Source organism: Camarhynchus parvulus, chromosome 3 (assembly GCF_901933205.1).
Source record: "Camarhynchus parvulus chromosome 3, STF_HiC, whole genome shotgun sequence".
In the NCBI taxonomy this organism is placed as follows: domain Eukaryota; kingdom Metazoa; phylum Chordata; class Aves; order Passeriformes; family Thraupidae; genus Camarhynchus; species Camarhynchus parvulus.
This window is the reverse complement of record NC_044573.1, coordinates 22,167,549-22,193,396: the sequence shown is the minus strand read 5'-3', so window position 1 is coordinate 22,193,396 and position 25,848 is coordinate 22,167,549. Positions and strand designations below refer to the sequence as shown.

Below are 25,848 nucleotides of genomic sequence, written 5' to 3'. Positions count from 1 at the left end.
ATAATGACAAGTAACAATGAGTCAGGCAGAATTTAATTATTCTGATCTTTGCTAGACTCAGCCAGGGTTGATTCCTTAGTTTTTTCATGCAGTTTCACACACAATTTGTACAGGGCTGTTGAGCAACACTCTGAATCCTTGAGGGCTATGCTGGAGAGTGGGTTAATAGTGTATTTTAAAGGAAGAACAGTACGTATTTACTATGTAAACTGGTCTTTCTGAAGCACTTGGGGCTTTCATTAGCAATGACCCTTTCCAGGGCAGGCCAGAACAATTTTACTAAAGAAATCAGCAACCATTTCTTGCACAAATGCCATCCCCAGTGGCACAGCTACAAGCTATTTTAACATTTCATTCTTTGCCTTGGGTATTTAAAGGACTTCAGCTCTTTCAAGACCAGGGCAAACAAACAAAGGCAGCATAAATATATAATTGTGAAAAAGACCAACCTTTACATGAATCATCCTCAATGGGCTGCTTGAAAGCCGTTATGTCATTGAAAGTGCAAAGAAATAAAACCACTTTATCCTGCTCATTTCGAATTGGAGCAATTTTCACAAAGAACCAGACAGGTGTTCCTGGAAACAAACATATCAAAGAGTTGGTCAATGGCAGGCAGAACAGAAAATGTGCCAGTTCAGATGTTTAGATCTCAAATCAGCCATCTGTAAATGTTACTTTAATGTTGGCTTTTTTTACAAACACCTATTTGGAAAAATAACAAAGCAGCTGACAAGTCTGTTGTTTAAGTTCTCTGCTCTGTCTCTTCTTAGCTTTTTAATCTTCCAGGAATCACCCTATTTCTGAACTTCACCAGCAAAGTTAACACTTGAACTGAAGAACTGCTTTGTGATCTCTTGAAAGAAGTCCCACATATGTGCAAGGGCTGCACACAACAGTGTCTTGCTGGTTGAGAGTGGGCCAGCTGTGCCTAGGACATGAGCGTAACACAGAGTCTCAACTCAGGAATATCACCAGTTTGGTCAGCTTTATAACTCCCTGCCAACAGGGAATGCCCTAAAAAAGACCATGCCCTAACTATAGTAGCCTATGTCTAGCTTCAGAGCTGGGCTCCAGGAGCTCTGGCCCAGCCTGCAAATTCCCCCATGGAAGGGAAACCCTTCACAAGCTGCTTTCCAGCTTGCCTTGGCCTGAGCCTGCTCCAAATCACTCCAGTGTGAAGCAAGATTCCCCAGAATTCAGGAAAGAACATGCCATTAGGACCAGCTCACATGATGCTGTGGATGGGATCAAGCTGTACTGCATGGAACTGCACCTTTCTAATTACTGCAGCAGATGAACTGCTAATTAAAACTGCTTGAGAGATTAAAGTCTGCACATCACAGAAAAAGATGGTCCCACAATACAACCCTTCAGATGTTGCTGCTGCCATTTCTCCTTGACCTCTACCCACACAGATCACCTCGAGGACAGAATCTGTCAGACAGCCCTGCCTTTCCAGATTTCTGGCAGTTCTTCTAAGACTGCTGAGAAGACCCAATGAAGTTCCGTGTAACAAAGCAGTGTCTATCACTCTTTTCACAGGTCTCACCACTGAGTTCTGTGACTTACTACAGATTTTAGTGATATTTGAGTATAAGCTAACTGGAAGGCTCAGAACAAAGCACTTGGCTCCTGTATGCAAGAATATGACCTCCCTGAAGGCACAATTTTTAAGTCTTCAGTCTTAACTTTAGAGATAAAAAGATGACTTCTCCAACTCTGAGGTACATCACAGTAGAGATATTCCAGACCTCAGCCTTCAGGGAGTTTGTACATGGGTTTTCAGAGTGTCCCTACACCCTCAGAGATGATGAAAACTCACCAATGCCTTCACAAGCACAAGATGTAAGAGAGAAGATTCAAGGTTTCTTGCTGTGAGCAATATTGTTTTTATATGTCCCTTTAGAGATTTGTTTGGAGAGAAGGGTCTACATACCAGGGGCCAAACTAAGATCAGCAGAGCTTGACCCTCTGGGAAAGCCAGAATAAAGAGCACTACACAATCTTTTTCGCTCATGTGGCAAAACCTATTTTAGAAACAGTGATCTTAGAAGACTATTCCTTTTCTTTCTCAGTCACAGGACCCTTTTCTATACTAGTGATCAGATTCTCTTTCACCTCAATTGCTCAGTATTTTAACATGAGTATGACATGGTATATGTAACGCAATAATTTTTAGTAACAAGGGCAACTTGTGTTTCCTGGCTGTCAAAGGTTCACAAGAAAACCGCCGGTACCTTACAAGTTACTGTCCAAAAAAGGAAGCAAAGGCAGCTCTTTTCCCACCTATGTTAATATAAGAGAGATTGCTGTTACCAGTGCCTCACCTGGCTGTTTCCCAGCCTCAGTGCTGAGCAATCTTTTCTGGCTACAGAAAGGTAGGGCATCTCCAAAACCCATGGACAACTTCCATAAACCAAGTTCAATTCCTAAGGCTCCCACTGTGCCTGCATAACACACAAGCAGTTTCAAACTCTGGCTGAGATTCCATGCCATATGTACAGCCACTTCTATAAACAGAAGGGTCTATGATGCATGGAGGCCTCTGCTCAAAAAGCAGAGAAATCCAGATGGAATCACTGGTGGCCATTTCTGAAATATGCCTGCATGGCAGAAAGTATTCAAGGGTCAATATATATATATATATATATATTTTAAGAGTTAACATTCCTGAACAACCCCTTCCAAAAAAGTACGAACAAACAAACATGCTAAGTGTGAAAGAAGAATAAGCAAAGTAACTGTGCCAGTAAAATCATCGCTAACTTGCTAATGAGCTTAGAAGACACTGCCACAAAGCAGCCAACAGCAATTTTCTAGACAGTAACACCCTTTACACTACTCTTTCTCAAGAGCTCCTAAAATTGCCAATCTCAGTTTCTTCTTGACTACTTGTTTTTCCCAACTTCACATGTGAACTATTCTGAGGCTGATCAAATCCGTATCCTGCTTTTACAGAGACTCCTTGGTGACTAACTGCTTTTCATTTTACCCACTTCAACACCCTTCACTAACACTGCAACTTTTTAATCAGCCAGGATCTCCATCAACAGCCTTGCTTTTTAATCTTTATCTACATGCACTTTTTTTGATTAGGGATTTTTTCCCCTCCCCAAACCACTTTGTATTGTTTTACTACTTCAAGCTGCAGCTATTCTGTATGGGCTGCTCACAATATTAACCTTCATAGCACTGAGGCTGAAGTACACACTCAGTTTCTTTGCCTCTCATAGCTATAAAAACTTACTACTGTGCCTTTGAAGATGCTGTACTCAACACAGAAAGGATGCAATTCACCCTCCTATTCTGGCTCTTTGTCAGATGTATGATGTCACCTTCCCTTTATGGTTATGCTATAGAATGTTGTTGCAGGAATTTCCTAACATGTTCTGAATGCAGCAAGAGGATTTTTCCCAATAACCTGTCGAAGGCTGCTGCAGGGCGAGGAGCTTTTATCAGCAAGGTTTTTACTTTCTGGCTCCCTTGACTCCCACTCATGTGTTGTATTATTTATAGGAAAAAGGAAGACAAAACATTTTTTTACCGAGAACCAAGTGTATAACTTAGTAATACACCCCACAGGCTTTTAAAAGAAAGAGCCAGATGCTCTTGACAGCCAAAAGTAGTTGTGTTTGATGAAATGCACTATTTGGGTACCCTTGTAATTTCCAGAGTGCCACCATCAGAGCAAAATCCAAAATCAGGGTGGCACACAGGGCCTGCAGAAATCATCTTCCAGTTTGTGTTCTACACAACACTACAAAGGCAGAAATAAGTAGATGGAAAATTCTGTATCTGCCTCCACAACATTGTATTTTCCCTGCAGTGCATTCCCTAACATCTTGTCAGTGTCTCTTGTGAATAGGAGACAATTGGATATAAAAATACAGACATGAGGTGAGAGCTCACAGTGCTGGGTTACATGGGCTTTCCACAGTGCTCTCAACCAGGAGCTCATTCACAGCAGAACTGGGATCTGAAACGTGGGAACACACCAAATGGCTCAGCCAAGAAGTGGCCATGCTCAGCTTTTGTGCTGCATGCTGGTTTAATTATCAGAAGAATTTTACTTAGACAGTTTATTTAACTATTAAACAGGAAAGCCTGAAGTATAAACTACTTAAAATCAGGTCAGAAACCAGAATTTCAACGTCCCACAGGTAGCCCTCATGCTCTTGGTGTCAAAGCCAACATCCCTGCTCAGCCAGACATCCATGACTAGCAAGAGGCACAAAAAGACCATTTTAATGAAAAATGTGATATTCAGATTCAGCCAGTGGTTATTCAGGCAGTGAAACTGCAGCATATTCCAGAGTTCTCACAGCAAAACAACAGCAACTTCCCAGTCTGCACTGAGGTACAGCCACACAGAGAGTGTTTACCAGTGTTTCCAACAATATATCTACTTCCATTTACATTTTGTCTTTAGTTCTGGCAACCTCTCTCCCTGGTAAAGTTCAGTGATAATACCAATGCACAAACAAAAAAGTAAACACTCATGAGCTACATTGGCTTCTGTTAGATTTGGAATTAGCAGTGAGAGAATCCAGCTTTTGTCTGGTGGCATAGCAGCAATCATGCTAGAAAAGGGAATGCCCCTCCAAAGCTGCAGGACAAGCAGTGGGGACAACTGAGAAGAAATGAAAATCTACAATGAATGCCCAACAGCAGCCATAGGACCAGCCTGGCTTGTGGTTCCAAAGTTACAGAGCCAATCCAGAATTACCAGGTACAACTCTTGATAGGCTTTTATGGCCTAAGCACAGTTCTTATGGTGTTGCCTTAAAGCAAAGACAATTTTAAGGGCTGTTATTCAAGTCCCAAGTCTTCTCCAGACTAACACACCCTAAATGTCTGCATTTCTTTCAATTTCTCTTCTGAAAGACAAATGCTACTGTCTTTTCCCTATCCTTTTTTCCAGTCCTGTGTCTTTCAACAGTGACATGTTCAGCTTCTTGCTGGGCAAGAACACCAGCATTTCACATGCTATTTAACTTTGGTTGAAGTCCTTCAGAAATTCTTACATCATCAAAGTGAAAGAGATCTTAAAGGTCTATTCCAGCCTCTCCATGAGCATACCATTGAGCTCTCCTAAGCTTTCCCTCCTGCCAAACAAATATAGGCTATATGAAAATAAAAACCACTGTTTAAATGTGCTCTTTGCCCATACCTTGAGCCATTTAACCAAAGAGGCCAACTGTTTTTCAAAACTACAAAAAGCACAGTTTAAATAAAACTAGAATAACAATTTTTCTTTCCGCTAATTAATTAATTTTAAAATACAATGAAAAAAAATGTTTTGACAATTTAGCTGACATCTACACTGCCATTAATGAATGGGGCAAGTTTCCTCTGTGCAGCACAACCTCTGCATTACTTGATAATGTCTCAGTCATCAGATACCTATTGTCCTGAAGGGAAAAAGTCTGGCAGTATAGAAATAGGAATGTGCCCTTTCTCCACCAATTCCTACATGCAGCAATGCATGAATTAAGTTATATTAACAGGAATTAAGCAGGAATTAAGTTATATTAACAGCATGACTGACCATTACAGCCACCCCACACAGACTGAACAGTTTGACCAATGTCAAACTAGCCACACAACAGATGAGGTGTGATCAGAGAGTTTGGCAAGCCATTGTACCCACACAGACTTTAACCAGGCAAGCCATTGTACCCACACAGATTTTAACCAGGTGTTCAGAGAAGCCCATGACATTCGACCCTGCAAGACAGAGAACACAAGTCTTCCTATAGACTCTAGCTTTGAGCAGAGAGAGCGTGTACCAAATGAGAACAGACCAACTCAGCCTGCAGCTCACCACTCTTTTCAAGAGTAAACCTTTAAAATACACTCCCAGCACTTTTAAAGCTGTTATCTTCATGTCTTCTCTATCTGGTGCTTGGATGCTGTGGCACCTAATGCTTCTAAAGGTCAGATCTTTACATGCTAAGATAAGGAAAATCAATTTTAGTCCCCAAAGGTGGAATTGCTGTTCACAAGGGTTATCCTATTACACTGAAACAGCACAGTAGAAAACAAGGTTCAGCGCAGAGTCTTGTACTGCAGTAGTGCTGGTACAGTTCACCTGATTCTGAGCTCTCTGAGGAACAGAACATGAGTATAAGGAAGACACAGTGAAGTTTTGAGATCTTCTTTCCATTTACTGCAGGAAAAATACTTAAAGATTACTACTGGGAATTCTGTACATATTTGTGGAGACGACAGCAGGCCTTCCTTGCCAACACATTTGAAGACAATGATAAATGGGAATTACCAGTTTTATGAGTCCAAAATATTTAATTTGACCTTGCTGAAGGTAACTGAACTCACACAGATGGGTTTCACAGGAGATGCAGGTGTGCATACTGCTTGACAAATAACAGAGCTACACTTCAGTGAGAGGTTGAGGAGGACACCTGTCACTTGACTCCAACACCCTCATTCTCTCTTGTTTCTGTTCCTATGCAATGATATGGGTTAGCAAAGGCTTCCATCTGGAGACACTGCAGGCACAGCACACACAAGTATAAATGGGTTTAGATGGTTTGAACAAATAACAGTTATGAGAAACTCTTTTCTCATAACTGGGGTGGTGGGCAATCACAGGTCTACCACCCTGAAGTGAATTTTGCTTCCTATAAATTAGGATGGGGTTGTTTGCTTTTGAACCTCTATAGAAAGCACTGGACCCAAAGATAAATGCAAGTACAATCTACCAAATCACTATTTTAGGCTGATTTGTCATTCTCTGACATCTGAAGGCTTCCTAACACACTGGGGAAGAAGGGAGAAGGAAGGAAGGGAAAGGATTGTGCACACATTAAAATGAAAATTTAAAAAAATCAAACAACCAAATAAAAAAACCACACACACAAATATTCATGCTATTAAATTTGTTAAATGTTCAGGCACCCAGAAAACAGGGAAGTGAAGCCCAGCACAAATTGAAAGTGCATCCCAGCCTTTGGGACTGTCACCATAACATGTCTACTCAGCAAAGAGCTACTGCTTTACCAAACTGCTTTGCAGTGTGCAAAATAGTTACCTACAGCCAAGCCAGCATTCTGGCAAGCATTCTGCTGGTCCTATCAGTAGAGAACTTCTGAGACACAAAAAAAAAGGTGTCTTAACACTCTCTCTGCAGCACAGCTGCAGACCATAAGCAATGGGAATGCCTCTGCTCAGACAGGGGACACTTGAAGACTCTTTCTAACTCTTGATGCACTTCACCTTTGATGAGTTCACCCCACTTCAAATATTCTTCCACTAAAGTGGGTCAAGCACTGCATAGAAAAGGGGGTTAGATTTCAATTGGACACCACCTCTTCAGGGGCAGATAGAAGCAAGTGAATTTTGTATTCTTACAAAAATATACTTCATCAGTAATGAAAGCAAGTGCATATAGAACAAGCCTGCTTTTTCACTGCTTGTATGCCAGACCTACATTGTAGACTAAATACAAGACAAAGAAAATCCAAGTTTAATTTATTCAGCCATTTTTAACTCATGAGGCTGACCATAAAGTGTAAAAACTTAACAAATGGCTGTCAAAGTCTCATAAGAAGTTAAAGGTTTAAAACACATCAATTCAGGTAAGGCAAGATATGACTAAGGCTAGATATAAAACATTTTCTAATATATAAGCTGTACCCTTTCTTGGAATAAGTTCATTTATCTCCACTGACTTCAGATTTAGTAATGTTTTCATTTTCCCATATAAAAATAAACAATACTTCCAGCATCACTGGGCGCTCACATCTAATTAAACAATGGAACTGAAGCTCTCATGTGAAATTACTGTCAGTCTGTCTGTTGTCATTTGGCAGTCCTGATTAAAGAAAGCTTTCACTTTGTCTCCTTCCAGGTATGACAATGAATCCCCACTGAATGCAACTGGATGGCATCAAAGCAGCAATGACAAAAATCTGGTGGCTATGCACCTGTTTGCTCTAATTGCTTCCAATTATCCTGAAGAAGCTCTGTATTTCTGGGAAGCAATTCTTCCAGAGAATAACAATGATTTTTACATATCTGCTAAGTTATCAAGGGCCTAACCCGAGGAATCATCAAATCTCTATCACATCTTAATTTCAACTTCTGAAAACAGGGAGTGTAGTGACTTTTGGATGTGGGGAGGACTGGACAAAGGAAGGGAAGGCCAGAGAAGAGGCAGCATCCATAAATGCAAACATGATGAAGGCAGGAAATTGTATGTTGTTTCTAGAGTTAATACTGTGAACTGCAATGAAGTTTGTGAATATACTGTACCTATTAACAGCTGGATGTGGTATTCTTATCAGGCAACCAAGTAAATACTAACACTGGGTCACCACCTTGGAGAGTACCACGTAAAAAACCAAAAAGCCTATCACTTCTAGTAGCATCATTAAATGTCTCAATCTGCTTTGACATGTCAGACCAGGGAATAATTGTTTCTCAGAGAAAGAAAGAAATAGCTGCTCCCAAAAGTACAAGATTGACTTGCACTACAGACATCATTATTATCTCAAAACTCCTATTTTGTTTTCCTTTGTTCCTCCAAAAGGTTAGAGAGTGTACTGTTAAAACAGCCAGAATTACATTAAATGTGCAGGCTGTGGAAAATGTACCAATTATCCAACAACTCAAAACTGGGGAAAAAAAATTGCTACTTGTCATGTCTGTTAGTTTATAAAGAGGCTGTAGACAGGTAAAGAACAAGAAAAATCTATTTTCCTGGCTAATTTGAAAAAGAAAAATAGAATGAGGAAAGAACACAGAGACCAAACAGAAGAAACAAAGAGCAGGAAAAAAGATGTCTAACAAAATTCAGGATCCTTTCCCAAGCTTTCAAACTGAGAGCAGGTTGGAACCAATCAGGTTCATTATCTGAACCATTGCCACAGTTGCAGGCAGAGGTAAGGTGACCACAAAGGAAAGGCCACTTAGGAGTCTGGGTGCTAAAGTGACTGGTAAACAGGACAGTGATTTTCTGTGATGTGCCTTATATTGAGAAAAAGTTCCAGGATGTCCTCTTTTTTAATTTTTTCAGTTAAAACTCTCTAGTGTTATTAGTCAGTCTCTGTAACAGTAGTTAATGTATCTCTAAAGCTGCAAATCTAACAAACATTAGGTGCTCTGCAGTTTGTTAAACTTGAAAGCAAGCTCTGTGCTTCCCTTTTTCCCATGCCTGTGACCCTCAGTGTACAGAGCAGAGCCATGGCAGCTCCGTCCTTCACGTCACACAGCACAGCCACTGCACAGCTGGGCTTCATTCCAGGCCACCTCTCCTGCACAGGAGCAGTGCACAGCAGGGCAGGAAACATTCCTCACTCCACAGATACCTTGCTCTAAATCTGCATAAAAGACAGAGAGGCCCCAGGCTCCACTGCAGGCCATATGCTGCAGCGTGACAGAAGAGTGGCTGCATCGTCTCTCTGTGCCAAATCACTGATAACTAAGAGAGAATTCCAGACTCTCCAAGATCCCAGGACTGCAGCTTATTTACTTGGGTTTGGATGCATAGATGTGAGCTGCATATGGTCCCCATGGCCACAAACTGAGCTAGGAACAGAAATCAGCTTTTAGAAAATAGGTAAATGTCGGAGGCAGGCAGCCCTAGGAGGAAAGCAGCACGAAGCAAGGCCAAACAGACTGTGCATACAGGCAGTACTAGCTTCATTATTAGAAGACAAAATTGTTAAGAGCAAAATAAGTTACAGAATGCAATTTTTTCAGCTCAACATCTGGCTGGGCTGAAGACCTCAGTGTATTTATGCTTCAGGTGACACAGATTAAGTATTTTCATCTTCATTAAGTAGATGAAAATAACTGCACGACATAGTCCACACTAGGTGAGACACTGAGTTTGGGGCAAGTTCATCTGCTGATATGTGCAGTTACAGACAGACTGAATTTCCTAGGAAAAAAATCACGTGCCAATTAAGGATTTTTGTCCAAAACAAAAGACATTTCATCTGAAAACATGATAAGTAGTTCAGATTCTAAAACAAAAGATGGGTTCTTTTTATTACAAAATTACTATATGCTGGCTTTGCTATATCAAGTTGTCAAAAACTGAGAAAGTATGTTCCCTGTAGTGGAAACTTGCCTAAGCCTAGCTTGTGTACTACCATTGTTGATGGAACCTTCAGTGTTGTCTTAAAGCATCACACACAGATTACTCTAAATGTCAGAACAAATTAGAAAGCTTCCTCTGCCTCCCTGAGTGACTTTCATCTCTAATGTTCTCATTTCTCCCTTTCAGATCAAGTGGCAGAACTGGGGCTTATTTAGCCCCAGATAAAGCACTGTCCTCCAGGGTGACAGAATTGCAGTTTACAGTACAATTTACACACCTACATTAATGAACAAACCAATTGACTACTTACTGTTCTTCTTGTACATCAAGATTTCAAAGGAGTTCATCTCATAGTTCTCAAATGTTTGCCGGACCTTGTCGATTGTATCTTTGTCTGTCAGCTCTCCGTACATAAAACTGCAAATAAAGGGAGAAATTCCAGTCAGATACCAGACAAAGACACAAAGCCATTTGTTTACTGTGTAAAAAGGACCCATTTAGAAATGGCTCTTCTTTGATTTTGTTTCACCTGGAAAGCATATTTGACAGATGTAGCCCCAGGAGACAAAAGACAAAACTGGAATAAACAGATTACTTTTCTCCTCAAGAACAGGCACAACACTACAAGTTATTTAACAGAAAATAAATCTGTTCTCAAATACCTGCAGGTGCTGCTTTTTTGCATAACTTCTGCTCTGTGATATCCTGATAACTTGCAAAATCCATCGTTGCTGTAGACAATGGGCCAATCCACGATCTGGGCATTACCCAGGACAAAATTAGTATCTGTTTGAAAAAACACATCAGTTAGACATCAGTCAAAGCTATGTTTGCATTAGAGGAAATACTCATTTCAGAAGCCAATCCCAATTGCTTTAGCCCCGGCACAATTTTCCCAGATATCATTCCCACTGCACTCAACAGGATTATTCCTGGTTTTAATTTTAAGTGTATTTTTATTTTTAAAGAAGTGTTAATTACTCAGACAGCACATAAATAAAACACATGATGGTTAAGCAGGTAAAATTCATCTCTTGACTGAGGACAGATCCACCAAACTGTTTCCCTCTGCGCCACATGCACTGATCCACATGACACTGAGTTTGAAGGTGAAGCCTCTGACAGGTGGCCAGACCAACCCATGAGCAATAATTCTCCTCCCCGAATGCAGACACAGGGGCTCCTCTCAACACTGCCCTCACTGCTGGCCACACAAGCTCAAACACTTGTGCACAGCATAGCACTCCAAACTAAGGGCTAGCAATTATGCCAGTAGAAGGAACTCCTTGTTTGCAATACAAGCCAGAAGCAGTTTCAATCAGTACAAAAAAAACCCAAAACAACTAAGCAGGATTCACGCCTCCATTCTTGCTGGGGCTGTGCGTGCCACAATTTTATGCTTGCCAACTCAAACCTACACCTGTGCCAAGACAGACAGCAGTGCTGCTCCCTGGGCACTGGCAGGCAGCAGGAGATGGTGACTCCTGTCACAGCTGCAAAGACCCTCCGGCTTTTGGAAGAAAGGCCGGGCACTCACCTGAGATCAAGAGGCGCTCATTTTTAAGGAGAGCCCTTATGGGAGTCCAACACACTGCCTACTTTTCAGTATCAACTCCCAGCTGCTCACACATCCATACAGCTCATTAATGCTTCCTCCAAACAAATTACATTTTACCTATTAATTGCACAGAGTTTAGTTTAATTCCCCCTTTTAATTCCCCCTTTCACCCCAAACTTCAAGTGGGTTTAAATAAAGCAGTCCTGTAGTTAGCTAAATCCACTGCCCAATTCCACAAGCATGATCAAGTGTATTTTTACACACTCTTTAGAATGAAATACACCAGTAATATAACTTCAGGATATTTTAACTGCTTTGTTTCTCACAGCCTCTTTTAAATACCATGGGTTTTGCTTAGTTGAAGCACTTTCTCCCCAAAACAATACACCTCTTTTACTCCTTCCTACGAATAAGGAAACCAAGTCATTTCTCACTGCTAAAGCAAGTGCTTTTGAGTGTCTGTTATAAACACTACATTAGACTGTGTTAGGATATTTTAAAATTTCATCAGGAAGTACAAAAAATGACAAAAAAAAAGGCAAATACAAATGTTAGGTGAGGTCCTGCCCTGATCTGAATAGTGTTATTCCATGCATGAATTGCTTAAGAATTCCTTCTGACTGCCTTCCCTTCTCAAAAGATAACTTTCCCTTCTCTCCACTTCCTAAAGAGTTCCTGTTAAGAATTTGCCTCTCTTTCACACTTAAACCTTATTGTTTTCAGATAAACAATCTCTTGGGTTTTTTTCATTGAAGGCTATATAGGACACATTTCTGATAACCATCACTGTGACAATACTACTTTTATCTAGCCTTGCAAGGCTTCTGTGAGTTACAACAATACTCTTATCTCCTATTTACAGGTGAAAACAAAGCCCTAAATCCACAAGGGATTTAAGCTCCAAAAGTTGAGACTGCAAGAGTCTAGTCCCTAGATGCCCAGCTCTCAAGGACTTGGGAGCTGGAAGCTCTGTGAGCACTGCTGGAGAGGAGAACTGAAAAACTAGCACAGCAAATAGAAATTTGACCAAGTTAAACCACAGAAAACAACGAAAAGGGGGATATTTTAAGGCTGGTTTTTCCCCCTTTCCCATGTTTGTTACAATACCTAATATTTTAACATAAGCCCAGTTCTTACAGTTAACACTCAATTCTTTGCCATTATTGCAGGAGCCGAAGAATCATGGTCCCACTTATGTTTTGGCCCAGCAAAGCCCAATTTTTTTGGACTGGCAGTTTTCAAAGGATGCATAGAGAACATGCACATATTTCTCTCCCCCAGCAGCAGTTTGGACATTCTCCTAGAAGATAAGGCTACCTCAGGACAGTGAAAGCTCAGCCATTATTTCAGCTCTCGAATGACTGTTTTAATCATCAAGCCACCACAGCAAATAGATGTCAACACCCTCACCACATGAGTTTTTAAGTCAGTATGACTTGGCTGTTGTATTTTATGCACCCATAAAATACGTTGTATTTTATTAGTCAGCACTGGGTGAGCTTCTCTAGCATGTAGAGGTACAACGTTTCCTGAGAGTCCAGGCTGGGTTTAGTTGTGAGTTAGAAGCAAGCTGAGAGATCATTATGTACCCATAAAGCTTTAAAGGAAAAAATTTGCACAACTATCAAACCAAAGAACAAGTCACAGATTTTGATGATCCCATTGTTTCTTAAGTGTCTCTTCCTTCTAGCTAATTCCAACTTCATGCATCTTGACCTTTCTTTGATCCAGGCTTCCCACAGGCTGACAAACACACCTCATTTCTTCAGAAGCGTCTCTGACAACACTGTTTTGCCTGTGTGAACGCTGGCAAGACACAGCATAAAATAAGGACTCCCACTTATAACTCCACTGCACAGCCTGCTCTGACAGACAGCCCAGGAGTAGAAGGGCTGTCCTGGTTGCTATCATTTACATTCAATTGCAGTGACATCCCTGACAATGTGCTGCTGGAGGACAGCTCATAACCTGGTCATTTTTCCTAACATAAGAAAATACTGAATAACATCCACTGAGGCAAATACTGCCATTGCATCTGCAGGGACACAGGGTCCCAGAGACCAGGAAACAGCTGTGGCTTTGTTACACAGCAAGCACGAGGGATGCTCTAGTGAACTTTGAGTGTCACAGAGCAGAGACTCTTGGGGACTCACAAGTGTGCCAGCATGGCCAGGAAAGGAGCTGGCCAGAGGAACACCATGAGGAAATCCACTGCTAAATTCTCTTCAAAGACAGGGATGAAATGGACATAATAGTAATAGCAGCAGTATCAGAACTATTTGGTGACTTGAAGCACCTCTTTGAAAGGACTCAGTGAACTCCCCTACCTGGAAATCAGTTTCTATTACAATGGCAACTGTGTTAGCAGTATTGCCTTGCCCAAGAAGAAGCTGTAAGCATCAGTGGCCCTTCTTATGAGCTAGAACTGGAGAGGGCAGGCTCATATAAGACCCGGGCTTCTGGCTTGTGCTGAATTGGGCACAGTCTGAACAAGAACAAGGAAATATGCAGAGGTGCAGCACAGAGCACAATGTGCTGCAGAAACACAAGTAAGAGCTGTAGCATCAAAAGGCAGCACAATTACTTGCAAGAGTAGGGCAGGCTTCTGCAGCATGGATTACTTTGTGAAGTGCATCACTTCCTATTTTCTAGCCTGCATTTTCCCCAGGTTAGTTCTGCTCACTGCAGTATACCCACGTCAGCATCTACACACTCAAATGTCAGATCCAGTTTGGGTTATCACTTTAAAGTAGACATGAACACTTAAAAGCAACAAGAAAAACATTTTAGCTCCTTCCAAAATGTAAGAATGGATTTCACTGAAACCAGTACGTTCCTCCACTCAGAAAATAAACCATCACAGAAGAACCAGAAAATGTCTTTCTAAATAACCTTGGTCCTTTAAACAGTAACAATCACAGGTGTCTAGAGCACCCACCTTACCAAAACTACTCCATCCATTGAAGCCTACTGTTATATTTAGTACTTTGTTTGACCAAAACTGCCCATCAGCTTCCAGAATTCCTGTAGATAAGTTGCACTCACAGACATTTATCTGGCCAGGTCTAACTGACTAACGAGTGGTCACCTCCTTGCATGAATGTGGAGCAAGTCCCTGAAATGCTTCCTCCTTACCGTTCATGGCTCTGCACAGCTACATATTCACTCCCACTGCATCCCAGTCTCTCCTGTAACATGGATCTTGGCAAGCTGAGACCCCCCCCCCACCTCTTTCCAGAGGCCAGCACATCAGTTCTACCTTCCCAGTCCCACCAGTGATGCGCAGGTCCTCTTCTGGAAAACTGTGGCAGAAGGTCAGAGACCAACAGCCAGACATACTCCCACAGCACTGCCAGACACATTCCCACACGGACGGTGTTCCCTCATTGCTCAGAGGAAGCCGAGGGGAAACCTCTGCCCAGGCAGTTCTAGTGCAGACTTGGTAACAGGAGAGGCTGCTGCCCACTGCACTTTCCCCTGTTTGGGTCAGTCAAATCCCTCAGGGTGCTTGGGTTTGTGTAGTGCACAAGTGGGATTTAAATATATTAATATATTTCCCCACAGTCATTGTACAAATACAACACTCAGAAGGTTTATTCCAAATTTATTCCCCCCTGAGTAAAAGGAGAACCAGGCTCAGTATGGTGGGAAGATCTGCTCCTCACCAAACTTTCTTGTTCTCCCATGAGAGGGAAGGGAAGGGGAGAAGGAGGAGAAGGAGGAGGAGGAGGAGGAGGAGGAGGAGGAGGAGGAGGAGGAGGAGGAGGAGGAGAAGGAGGAGAAGGAGGAGAAGGAGGAGAAGGAGGAGAAGGAGGAGAAGGAGGAGAAGGAGGAGAAGGAGGAGAAGGAGGAGAAGGAGGAGAAGGAGGAGAAGGAGGAGAAGGAGGAGAAGGAGGAGAAGGAGGAGAAGGAGGAGAAGGAGGAGAAGGAGATTGCCCTCCTCATTTGAGACCACAGCCTCCCTCATGCTGGGTGATGACAGCCCTGGTTAGTCAGACCAGCAGGTCTTTTTTCACCCTGTCTCAAACTCTTCCCACGGATCTTCAGGGGAGCAAGCCTAGTTCTTTAGCATTAGGAAGCACAAACCACTTCCACAGAACTAACAGAACTGCACATCACTTGTGTCTCTTACCCTCCCCATGGCACAGGGGTGGAGGATACAGCCACTGAGCCTGAGCTGGGCCCAGAACAGCAGAGATGCTGTGTCACAGCCAGGGTAAGAAATGTGCAGCAGGCAAAAATCATGTGCTGCTGTCATAGCAGTAAAGAGTGTATCATACAGCTTAACGACAAGGGTATCTACAAACTTGTGACTTTGCATAACCAACAGCATAATTTGGATAGTGGGGGGAAAAAAGATGGCATAATTTCTGTCTAATTTCTTCCTAGAGCATAGAAATCAAACATTATGTATAAGTAGGTCTGTCAAAATTGCTAACAAAGGATAGGTATGTATGAATCTTTGCTCATGTTTAGTCTTAGCTTTGAAAAAAAAAAGTAAACAAGTAAACCAGAAGCACTTAGTCACACTGATCAATTACATTGTTCAGATGTAACTTCTGAGATCAAAATATGGCCCTAAGTCAGTTCAAATAAGTCACACTGAATTTCAAGTATTAATTCAATCCTTTCTTTGCACACACGTGATTCGAGACTTGCAATTCTGGGACCAACCACATTTTCATCCTAACAGAAGTGGTGTAACTGTAGTCAGAACAAGTACAGACCTGCTCAAATGACAGAGAGACTATTCATATAGTAAAATAAAAATAATAAGGAATAATTCTGCTCTTCCACCCACATCCTCCTGTGGAAGCCAGCGGTGTTATACCAATACTCACATTCACTCAGTATCCCCTTGTATTCATCCCTACAGTGGAAGTGCTTCAGTGCTTAAATATCCCATTGAACAACTTGATCTCTCTATAGGATAATGATATAGTGGCCTCAAAATCATCTCTCCTTAATATTGAGGTCAAAATTTTTCAGCTCACTGTAATACAAATAACATAAACTCCAATAGATAGGTTCATTTGGGCTGTTTTATAAAAGTTTTATATAATTTCCAAAACAAAATTGATTTAAAAGTTCCTTGGTTGCTACAGCATGAAAACAATTCCCTAAATACAGATATTTCATGTTTATTCAAACATGAATTACACTGTCATGTGTACACCAGAGCAAAGTGCAAGTGCAAGTTGAAAAGAATTATTAAAAAATTTGTATCATCAGTCTTTCCACAAATAACAAGACTCCAACTAAAGCAACAACTTCAAGTGAGTCACTTTAAATCATTACAGAAAATGAATGCTAATTGCAACCAGCAGAATAGACAAAAAACTACCTTTTCCCTCTCAACATTCTTACTTTGCATTGTTATAGAAAATATTTCATGGCAGGCATCTACCATGAGAAAACTCTAAATTGAAAATTATGCATCATTCTAACACTTGTAGCCACAAAATCTCCATAATTATCTATACTTTTAAAATAAAGCATCTTACTGCAGAACAACAGTACAAGAACAGCTGAAATGGCACCAAAATTGTGCCAAAGGTGTCGTACGTATTTTATGGACAGCGTGATTTGTCCCCTATCCTTGAGGTACTGTCCATATTGAGAAATGTTAAAATCCAGCACAACCCCCACAAAAAAACCCCAAAAATACACACTAAAACACAAATCCCACAACTTTTACACACATATGATGTTAGAATGAGATAATTAGATGATTTTCAGAAATCAGAAAGTTCATCAGTTGGTAAGAGGCAGACATTGCACCACTCTTATTAAAGGACAAAACCACTGTTTAGCAGTGAGAGTTCATCATTCAGCTGGTCAGGAGGTTTGTTTTTACCATCCCATATGATCGGAACAGTAATCCAGAAAAGGCATAGTTTAATTGCATTGATTATGAATCTTTCTTTAGTTTAAAGAAGCCATTTGATTTACTGATTATAGCCGTTAAAAGTATTTGAAACAAGACCTAACTCCCTGCTCACTTTTACCTGAGTTACAAAAATGCATTAACCAATACTCCAACGATTTGGTTTCATTAAGATTTGTTTTATAATCTTGTTCTAGGATTTAATGTAAAACTGGATTGATACATTGAACTATCACAGGAGAAGTTCTTGAGCTTTCAGAACATTAATTTTAAAGCACATTACCTGTCATCTCTGTGCTGTACATTTTTTTCCCTTACTATCTATAAAAGTAATTTTAACAAAATCAGGTTGCACATTCCTAAATGCATAAAGCTGCACATTCAAAACTAGACTTCTGGCCTAGTAAAAGCCAGCAGAAAAAAAACATTTTACATTCAATTCCAGTGATACTGACAAAAAAAGATTGTCAGTAGTGAATTGGTATTTCAATGTACTGATCAACTGTGAGAAAAGCATGGATGAAAATGTATATTAAAATATATGTGTCTCCACTCCATTTGTTAACATGGGAAAGAAGGAAGATCAGGAAGCAATAAAACCCATTGTTTCATTCTCTTCTGGGAAAATGCCCTTAACACAGAACCTATGAGCTGTCCTCTTGCAGTTTCTGAAGCTCTGCTGTTTTCATTCCTCATTCTCTGTTAAGTTTCCTTTGCATTTTTCTCTGGCTGAACACAAAAACAGTCTTTTCAGTTTCAGAAGTGTTTACAATAAAGTTAATTTCTCTCCTAGGTCTCAGATGATGGTACAAGGTTAGCATGCCCAGGATGCAAAATGTTTATTGTACTGGGACTTTATAGCCTGTAATGAAAGCAATGCCATAAATCATGCAAATGTCTGTTATACTCAAGATCTATGTCTGAAGGTGCTTTTTCTTTCCCTCTACAGGGAACTCTCTGCATTCTCCATCAAAAGATGCAGGTTTGCTTCCATAACTGATGTCTCCTTAGTGTGTTCCCAGGGGATTTTGTGAAACGAAAATTAAATTCACACAAGCCTTATGCTTTCTAACTTACTCTTCTTCCAATCTCCTTATTTTGTCCATAAATCAGAAAAGTACCTGTGACTTCCACTGAAATTCAAAAGCCACCTAAACACAGGACTTACTTTTGCCATCCTTATACCTGCACAACTATCACACACTTCAACGAGAATCCTGACCAAGGAAGGACTGAAGAATTTGGCTGACATTTACATAAATCAATTTTTTTCTCCAGATATTGATAAAGCATTGGAATATCACAAATAACCTCTACAATAAGCTGCACCAGTTGACTCGGGTGCCCTGGCCATGATCCAGGTTTATAAGCGTTATTATTACAGTGCTTCTATACTGTGGATGTATGACATTACCAAGAACAACATTAATATCACATTAGCAGTAACCATCAGGGCCTAGTGATTCTTTATATACTGCACTGTGTTACAGCATGGGCTCATTTTCTATCCCACTGGGTGTTCTGGTCTTTAAATATTTCAATGCTTCAAAGAAATTTTTGTCAGCCAACCACTGCATGCAACATTTATTTTTCTAGCTCTGCATGGCTAGTATAGAAACACATATTTTGAACATAAATACAAGATGATCAGAATTATAGCGTCCCTCATATCAAAGAGGGACGAGCATTAAGCTCACAGTTTGTGCAGAAGGTCTTTGTGTGAGAAGAAATCACAGAGGACCAGACAAGGTCCACAGGTCTAGAGGATGACAGGTTACATGTTCTTTCCTGTGTGTGCTATCTAAGCCATCCCATGCTCTCTTTACTCCAGTGAGTGGAAAGGCAGTGCTTTGCAGCTCTAACCCTAGCACAGCTCTTTTGGCTGGCATTCAGTGCATGAGAACCTGTCTCACTTGATTTGCAGCCAGTGAAGAAGCTCTCATTCCTAATAACTCTGAAGCAGACAACTCAGACCAAAGGAGCCAGAGGTGAGCCTTGCTGCAGAAGGTGTGCTATAAACATGAGCCAAATTTTAACCCTAATGGCAAAGCCCCTGACCTTGCACATCTACATACACTGCTACTACCTTTAGCCACAGAACGTGCACCAGCTCACCAGTCCCACAGCTAACATGACAGAAAGGCTGTCCAAAGAATTCCTTGTCAAAACTACTGGTAAAATAATGGTGTAATTAGTGCTGTCCTTAGAGCAATGCTTGCAAAAGAAGCTGCATGCCCATTCCTTTGTTACCACCATACAGCCCCTTCCACTGAGTTAACACCCCCTGCCCCAAAACACTCTTTCCTCAGTCCACCCATGACTGATGATACCCTTTTCATGTACAAGTTCCTTCACACGAAGCACTTAGTACATTATTTCTGTTCAATGACAAAATTCCTCTCTTTTCAAAGGGAATCCTCCGCAAAAAAATCCTCCTATATCTGTATCACCCAATATCTGTTGGCACTACTCAACTAGCTTGCATGTGCCAGCAAATACAAGCTTGACAAGAAGCCCAAGGTTTATTTGGCAAATCCCAAATGGCGTAGACAGCTTCATTGTGGGTCACATTACTGCCCAATTGAACAAAACCAAGAAAGGGGAGCCAAACCTCAAGCTTTATGGGCCCATTTAAGCACTCATCCTGTGGGCATCCCAAATCACCTCAATGGCCAAGCAGGCAGGACAAGATGAGATGTGACATGTTTCCATACTGCCCCCGTGCTGGTCAGCACAGCCCTGCCTCAGCACGAGAGAAAAGAGTCTCTCCTTGTCTCTTCAAACAGACTAAGGGTAGAAAAAACTGATTCATCCAAGACTGGTATGTGACAGCACCACATTTCCAGCAAAGCTGGATTGGGTCCAGCAAAAACTTGAAGGCACATCACAGAAGAAATAGGGTTCTAAACCTGAGTCAATTCCCTAAGCTTATCCTAGTATGTCTGAACTGCGCGTCACTTCCCACCAAGCTTAATCTAAAAACTTGTATTGATTACAGCCCTCAGGACTTGCTGAGCATTTGGAAATGGAGTGCTGTCATCCTACCTGTGCTGTCTAGCACCATGCTCTGTTATGACACCTTCTTAATAATGGGGGAAGAGAGGAAGAAACAGAGCACAGCTTCTGCTGCATGATTCCCCCCATCTCCAAGGCTCAACTGATTTATTGCATCGAGGCTTTGGCACTGAAAGCCAAAAGAGGAAATTGGTTTTTAATGAAGAAAATAATCTACAAAGTCGAGACAGTTTTGAGAAAAACCTTCAATAACTGTTGTTGGAAGATTAGAGAAGCAGCCTGGATGTGATGACATGTAACATTCATTTTTAAAAACATAAAAAAAAAAAAGAGGGCAAGATTCACTGTAAGACTGGAAAGTAATTTTTTCAGGAATGCAGCCTCCAGCCTCCTTCCTTCTACAGGAAAGTTTCAGAGAGAAATAACCTATAAAAAGAGCTTCACAATTGTATGTGAAAATATGGTCTTATCAAAGGCTAGTTCTCCAATCATACTGCCTAATTAAAAAAATTCGAAAATCGTTCTTGGGATCATTTGAGTTTTTAGCTGCTTATCAAGAGGGTTAATTGTCTTTGCCTTATCAGAACAAACTGACTATGTTTTTAATTAATTAACTCGTCTTGTCTTCAAAAGGAGCTTGATCCTCATATTCTCAACCATACTACAAATTCTTAATCCCTGAAGTAACCCCATTGAAGTCACCAGAACATTAAAAATGGCACAACTTAGGCTCGGGGCTTTAAAAGAAATGCACATGCCTAGGTTAAACAAACCCATGAATGCTTGCATGGTCGCAGGCTTACAGAGGGAGCAGCTTTTGGTAAGTCCCTAAGTGAAAGAATCTGGATAGCATTAATACATATTTGCATGCAATTGTGAAATTCGAGGCATTTTCCACTCCACAGTTTTCCAAGAGACAGACCTGGTTACAGTGCACTAGGAAAAAAAAAAAAAGGAACAAAAAAGCAATATCTGCCCTCAGCCCTTAAAATGGCAAACTCTCTCCTCACTTATGACAAACCTTCCCCTTCACCTCGGGCCGGCAGCCCTGGCCGATGCCCCCGCACCGGGCTCTCCCAGCCCAAGGACCATCTTGAATCCCCACACCTCCTCCCGGTCCGGAGCCGCCGCCGCCCCCGCCGCTCTCCGGACGCCCCGATCCCCCCGCCCGGGGCCGGGCGCTGCCCCCGCTCGCCCCGGGGCGCGGATCCCGGCCCGCCGGGGCTCGCTGGGCGCCCGCCGTGCCGGCGCACCTGCAGCCCGAGCCCCGCCGCCCGGCCCGGGGGCTCTCGGCAGGACCCGGGCGGCGCAGCGGGCACCGGCTCCGGCACCTGGACGCGCCGCTCCGGCGGAGCCGCCCGGCAGCGGCCGGGGCTCGGCGCCCACCGCTGTCCCCGTCGAGGACGCGGCGTGCTCGCCCGCGGTGCCCCTTACCGTTAGACCTTCGCACGATGTTCTCCAGGAACGTGTTCTGAGGCGCCACCAGCCCTCGCCTTCCCCCGGCCATAGTCGCTGAGCGGGAGCGCAGCGCGGCGCGGAGGCTCCGCTCAGGGCCGCGCCGAGCCGCGCTCTGCCGCGCCGCCGCCCGCCCGCCCCGCGCGCCTCATGCCCCCGCCGGGACCGGCACCAGCGGCTGTGCGGCACGGCCGCCGCCGCCGCCTCCCGCGCACCGCAGCCCCGCGCCGCCGCCGCCGCCGGCCCGCCCCGCAGCGACCCCCGCCGGCCGCCGCCGCGCCGCAACGCCGGGGCTGCAGCGCCATCGTCTGGGGCCGCGCCGCACCGCGCCACGGGCTGCCAGCCCCGAGAGCGCTCGGCCCGGCCGCGGCGGACGCCGCCTTCCGCCGGCCTCTTCTCCCGCTGCGGGGTGGCGGCCGCCGTGCCCGACCCCTCGCCGGTGGGAAACGCGGAGTGCGTAAAGATTGCTCAAAAACCGGGGCGCTTAAACTCCTGGCAGCCGCTCTCTTGGCGGCCGGAGGCACCGCTACGTCCCTCCCCGCCAAGCTCCGAAGCCTTTGCTCGCCGCCCTCATCCCGGGTCGTGCTGCACGCTTCCCCACGATGATTTCTGTTAGAAGGCCACTTAGTAGTAAGTGGTCAAACTGATTAACAGCTCCGTGGAAGCAACGAGACAAACTGTTTAAGCATAACCTTTGACAGGTCTTGAACTCTTTGAGATATTTAACTGACACCAAGTTTTCATTCCGAGATTAATCGACTTTGTTGTTCCCCCGTACCAATCTCTCAGTAAATGGAAAATACTCAGTTCTTATAAATTTAAAAGGCATATTTTCTCTTGCTGGCACTGGCATTTACTTGCTGTAATGCCTCATTAAGTGTAACACCTTCAGGCTCCACAGCTCAAGGCATATTGGAGACATGGAAAGTATGCTTCTGCATGTTCATCTTCTTGAGGAAAAGCTATTTCTCACAGTGTGAGCAAATAAAGCATGGCAAACACAATGGCCTGTGTCAGCCAGGATTTTTAACCACCACCACCGTTCCCACAGAATGCTGGCACTGCCCAGCCTGCTCTCTCCTGGGTAAGGCTTGGGGCAGGACCACAGCACAGCCAGGAACCAGAGTCAGCTCCAGCACAGCCACGCACATGGTCTGATCCAGCCGCACAGCTGTGACCAAACACTGCGTGAGAAGTCTGATCTCCCTGCCACCAGCCTCCTACAGCATTTTTAAGTGAAGAGAGTGTGAGACTCGAGGGGTGAAGGCAGGTGACAATTTCATTGCAGCAGAGCTACAGATCGAGTCCCTGAGCATGCTGGTGCCAACAGCCCCTCACACAGCTGGGATCCTGGGAACTCCTAAAGCCCCTGTGGGCCAGCCCAGCTGCCAGGCCAGAATTAACTGGGCCACAGAAGCCTCTTTTAAAATTGTGATTATCTGTATGCTGGACACCTGCATTTGCTGCCAAACAGAGGCAGGTTAGGAAAAAAAAATCAAGTGCCCGAACCTGCAAAAATGCCACTAACTGTCTCTGAAATGTTGGGGTTTAAAAGAGCCCATAGAAGCATTTATTTGCATCTTTATACATCTAAGTACTCCTAACAACCATGTGACAAATTGATCTATAAAGAACTTTTAAAACTTGACAGAAAGTTCATATAGTTTTGTGTATTTATATATAAACACTGGAATAAGGTGTGTCGATTTAGGAAGGTCATAGAATAGAGATAACATTGTTGAGAGAAAGACTGAACTAGAAGTAAGTTTTAATAAGTTTTAAAATATGGTTTTGTAAAAAGACTAGATATTTTAAACAATTAGAACTGTGAGAGATATATTGTAATAAGACTATGTAGGGTAAAAAATATAGGCGATTAGTGCTAGAAGTAATAGCAGCATTGTGTGGTAAAAGCTAATAGGCTGAAAAACATTTATAAAGTATTGTAACCAGAAAATAAGTTAGTTTCTGATGGAATAGCATTGAGTTTCACATCTCTTATGTCTCACCCTTCATGGAGAGTGACAACAGAATAAAATCTTTCAAAACATCTCTCAGTTCCCCATCTCTATAAAAGCTAAGAAAACCAACAAATCCATTCAAAGCTTATTTAGTTCCTGCTAGCTTCAGCAGCACAGGCCAAACCTGAAGAGATTCTAAGTTCTCTGACAAAATTGTAAATGTAGCCTTTGACACTGAATTTACACAACTGCTAAGAACCAAGAGTGAGATTTGGAAAACTGGGATGCAGAGTAGTGTTCCATTATTCCTCAAAGCCACTGTGCCAGAGGAATAAGTGCACACTGTATCTTAGCTTCTGCTGGAATATCTGTGACTTAGGAGACACCTGGCAGCTGACACACATTACAGGAATTTTGAGGCCTTTACAGGAAAAAGGTCTCAAACTGAATCAGCAAGTACAGAATCAGAAGTGGGAACAAGGTGACCTAAGAGTAAGAAACTGAAGACTTTTTTCCTAGAACTCCATGAAGTGTGGGCTGGCTGCAGTTTATGTTGCATTGTGTGGTCCAGTCTCTGATTACCTAATTTTTCAGTGTCATACTTAATCCAAAGTTTCATGTCAAAGGTGCTATTTTATCTCCATTGGTTCTACATCTACCCTGTAACATTGCAAATGACTAAAATGCTGCAGCAAATTGTGGTGGGTTGACCTTGGCTGGGATGCCACATGTCCATCAAGCTGCTCTATCATTCCCCTCTCCAGCAAAATAAGATGGAAAAAAAACTCTTGTAGGTCAAGAAAAGACAGGTTACTACAGCAAAAGGAAAAAAAAAAGTGTGCACACAAGCAAAGGAAAAAACAAAGATTTTATTATCTCCTTCCCATCAGTGAGTGATGTCTTGCCACTTCCCAGGAGGCAGGGCTTCAGCACACAGTGGTTGCTCCGGAGGATAAACACTGTAAATAACAAATGTCCCCCCTCCCTACTCCTCTTCCCTAGCTTCTGTATCTGAGCAGGCATCACATGGTATGGAATATCCCTTTGAGTCTGCTGTCCTGGTTATGTTCCATCCCAAGATTTTGCCCAGCCCCATCCTCCTGGAGAGGGGAAGATGCTGGAGTGACAGGTCTGACACTGTGCCAGTGCTGCTCAGCAGCAGCCAAAACACTGCTGTCTTATGGGCAGCTCTACAGCTGCCAATGCACAGCACAGCTCTGGGGGCTGCTGGGGGGAAAATGAACTCCAGCTCTGCCAGACCCAATAACAAATGGAAGATTTCTCCTCTATCTTCTACCTCCTTTGGACTTTCTCCCCCCTGCAAAATATGATTCTTGCTGGAAGTATGAATTTTTCATCACTAGAGCAGAGGACACTGTGATAATGTCTTACTGTGATTATTTTGAATTCTATACTTATTTTCTCACCATCACTGGTAAATTTTGCAAATTATACAGAGCTGGAGGTAAAGCCCCACTTGAAGCAGGACACGTACTCTGTGTGACTTCATTATTAGTGGGTCACCTCTCTCCAGCTATCACTTTTTTGAAATATGAGAACTGGAGTTGCCTAATTTGCATGTTTGCTAAAGCCTACTGGACAGAACTAAATATCTAACACTTCCATTTAAGGCTAATATAAAAAGTGACAGTTTGCTATAGAAGACATTCAGCTGTCTTGCATTATGCTGCTCTTTCAGCCTGTTCTTTCCTGAACAAGGCTCTAGGTCAGGACATGTAGTATCAATAACCCCAGTAAGTGACCATTGGCTGCAAAGCCTTAAGCTCCTGTTCCATGGTCACACTGAGCAGCTGCTGCTGCAAAGGGACAGACTTGCCTTCATCTAAGCTGTGCATATTTGTCACCCCACTGAACTGAAAACCAGCCTGAAAAGGGCAGCTAA

At 42.8% G+C, this 25,848-nt stretch overlaps 1 protein-coding gene across 1 annotated transcript in view; it reads right to left on the bottom strand.

The window, feature by feature from the left end:
- KCNH1 (potassium voltage-gated channel subfamily H member 1) overlaps positions 1 to 22,036 on the bottom strand; it is a 173,885-nt gene extending 151,849 nt beyond the window's left edge. Inside the window, exons 1-4 of the mRNA XM_030944548.1 lie at positions 21,964 to 22,036; positions 10,732 to 10,855; positions 10,380 to 10,486; positions 450 to 578 (exon numbers count right to left, since the gene is read on the bottom strand). Of these exons, the coding sequence (XP_030800408.1) occupies positions 450 to 578; positions 10,380 to 10,486; positions 10,732 to 10,855; positions 21,964 to 22,036 (433 nt within the window). The remainder of the gene's footprint in view (positions 1 to 449; positions 579 to 10,379; positions 10,487 to 10,731; positions 10,856 to 21,963) is intronic.
- Positions 22,037 to 25,848: the final 3,812 nt, after the last annotated feature.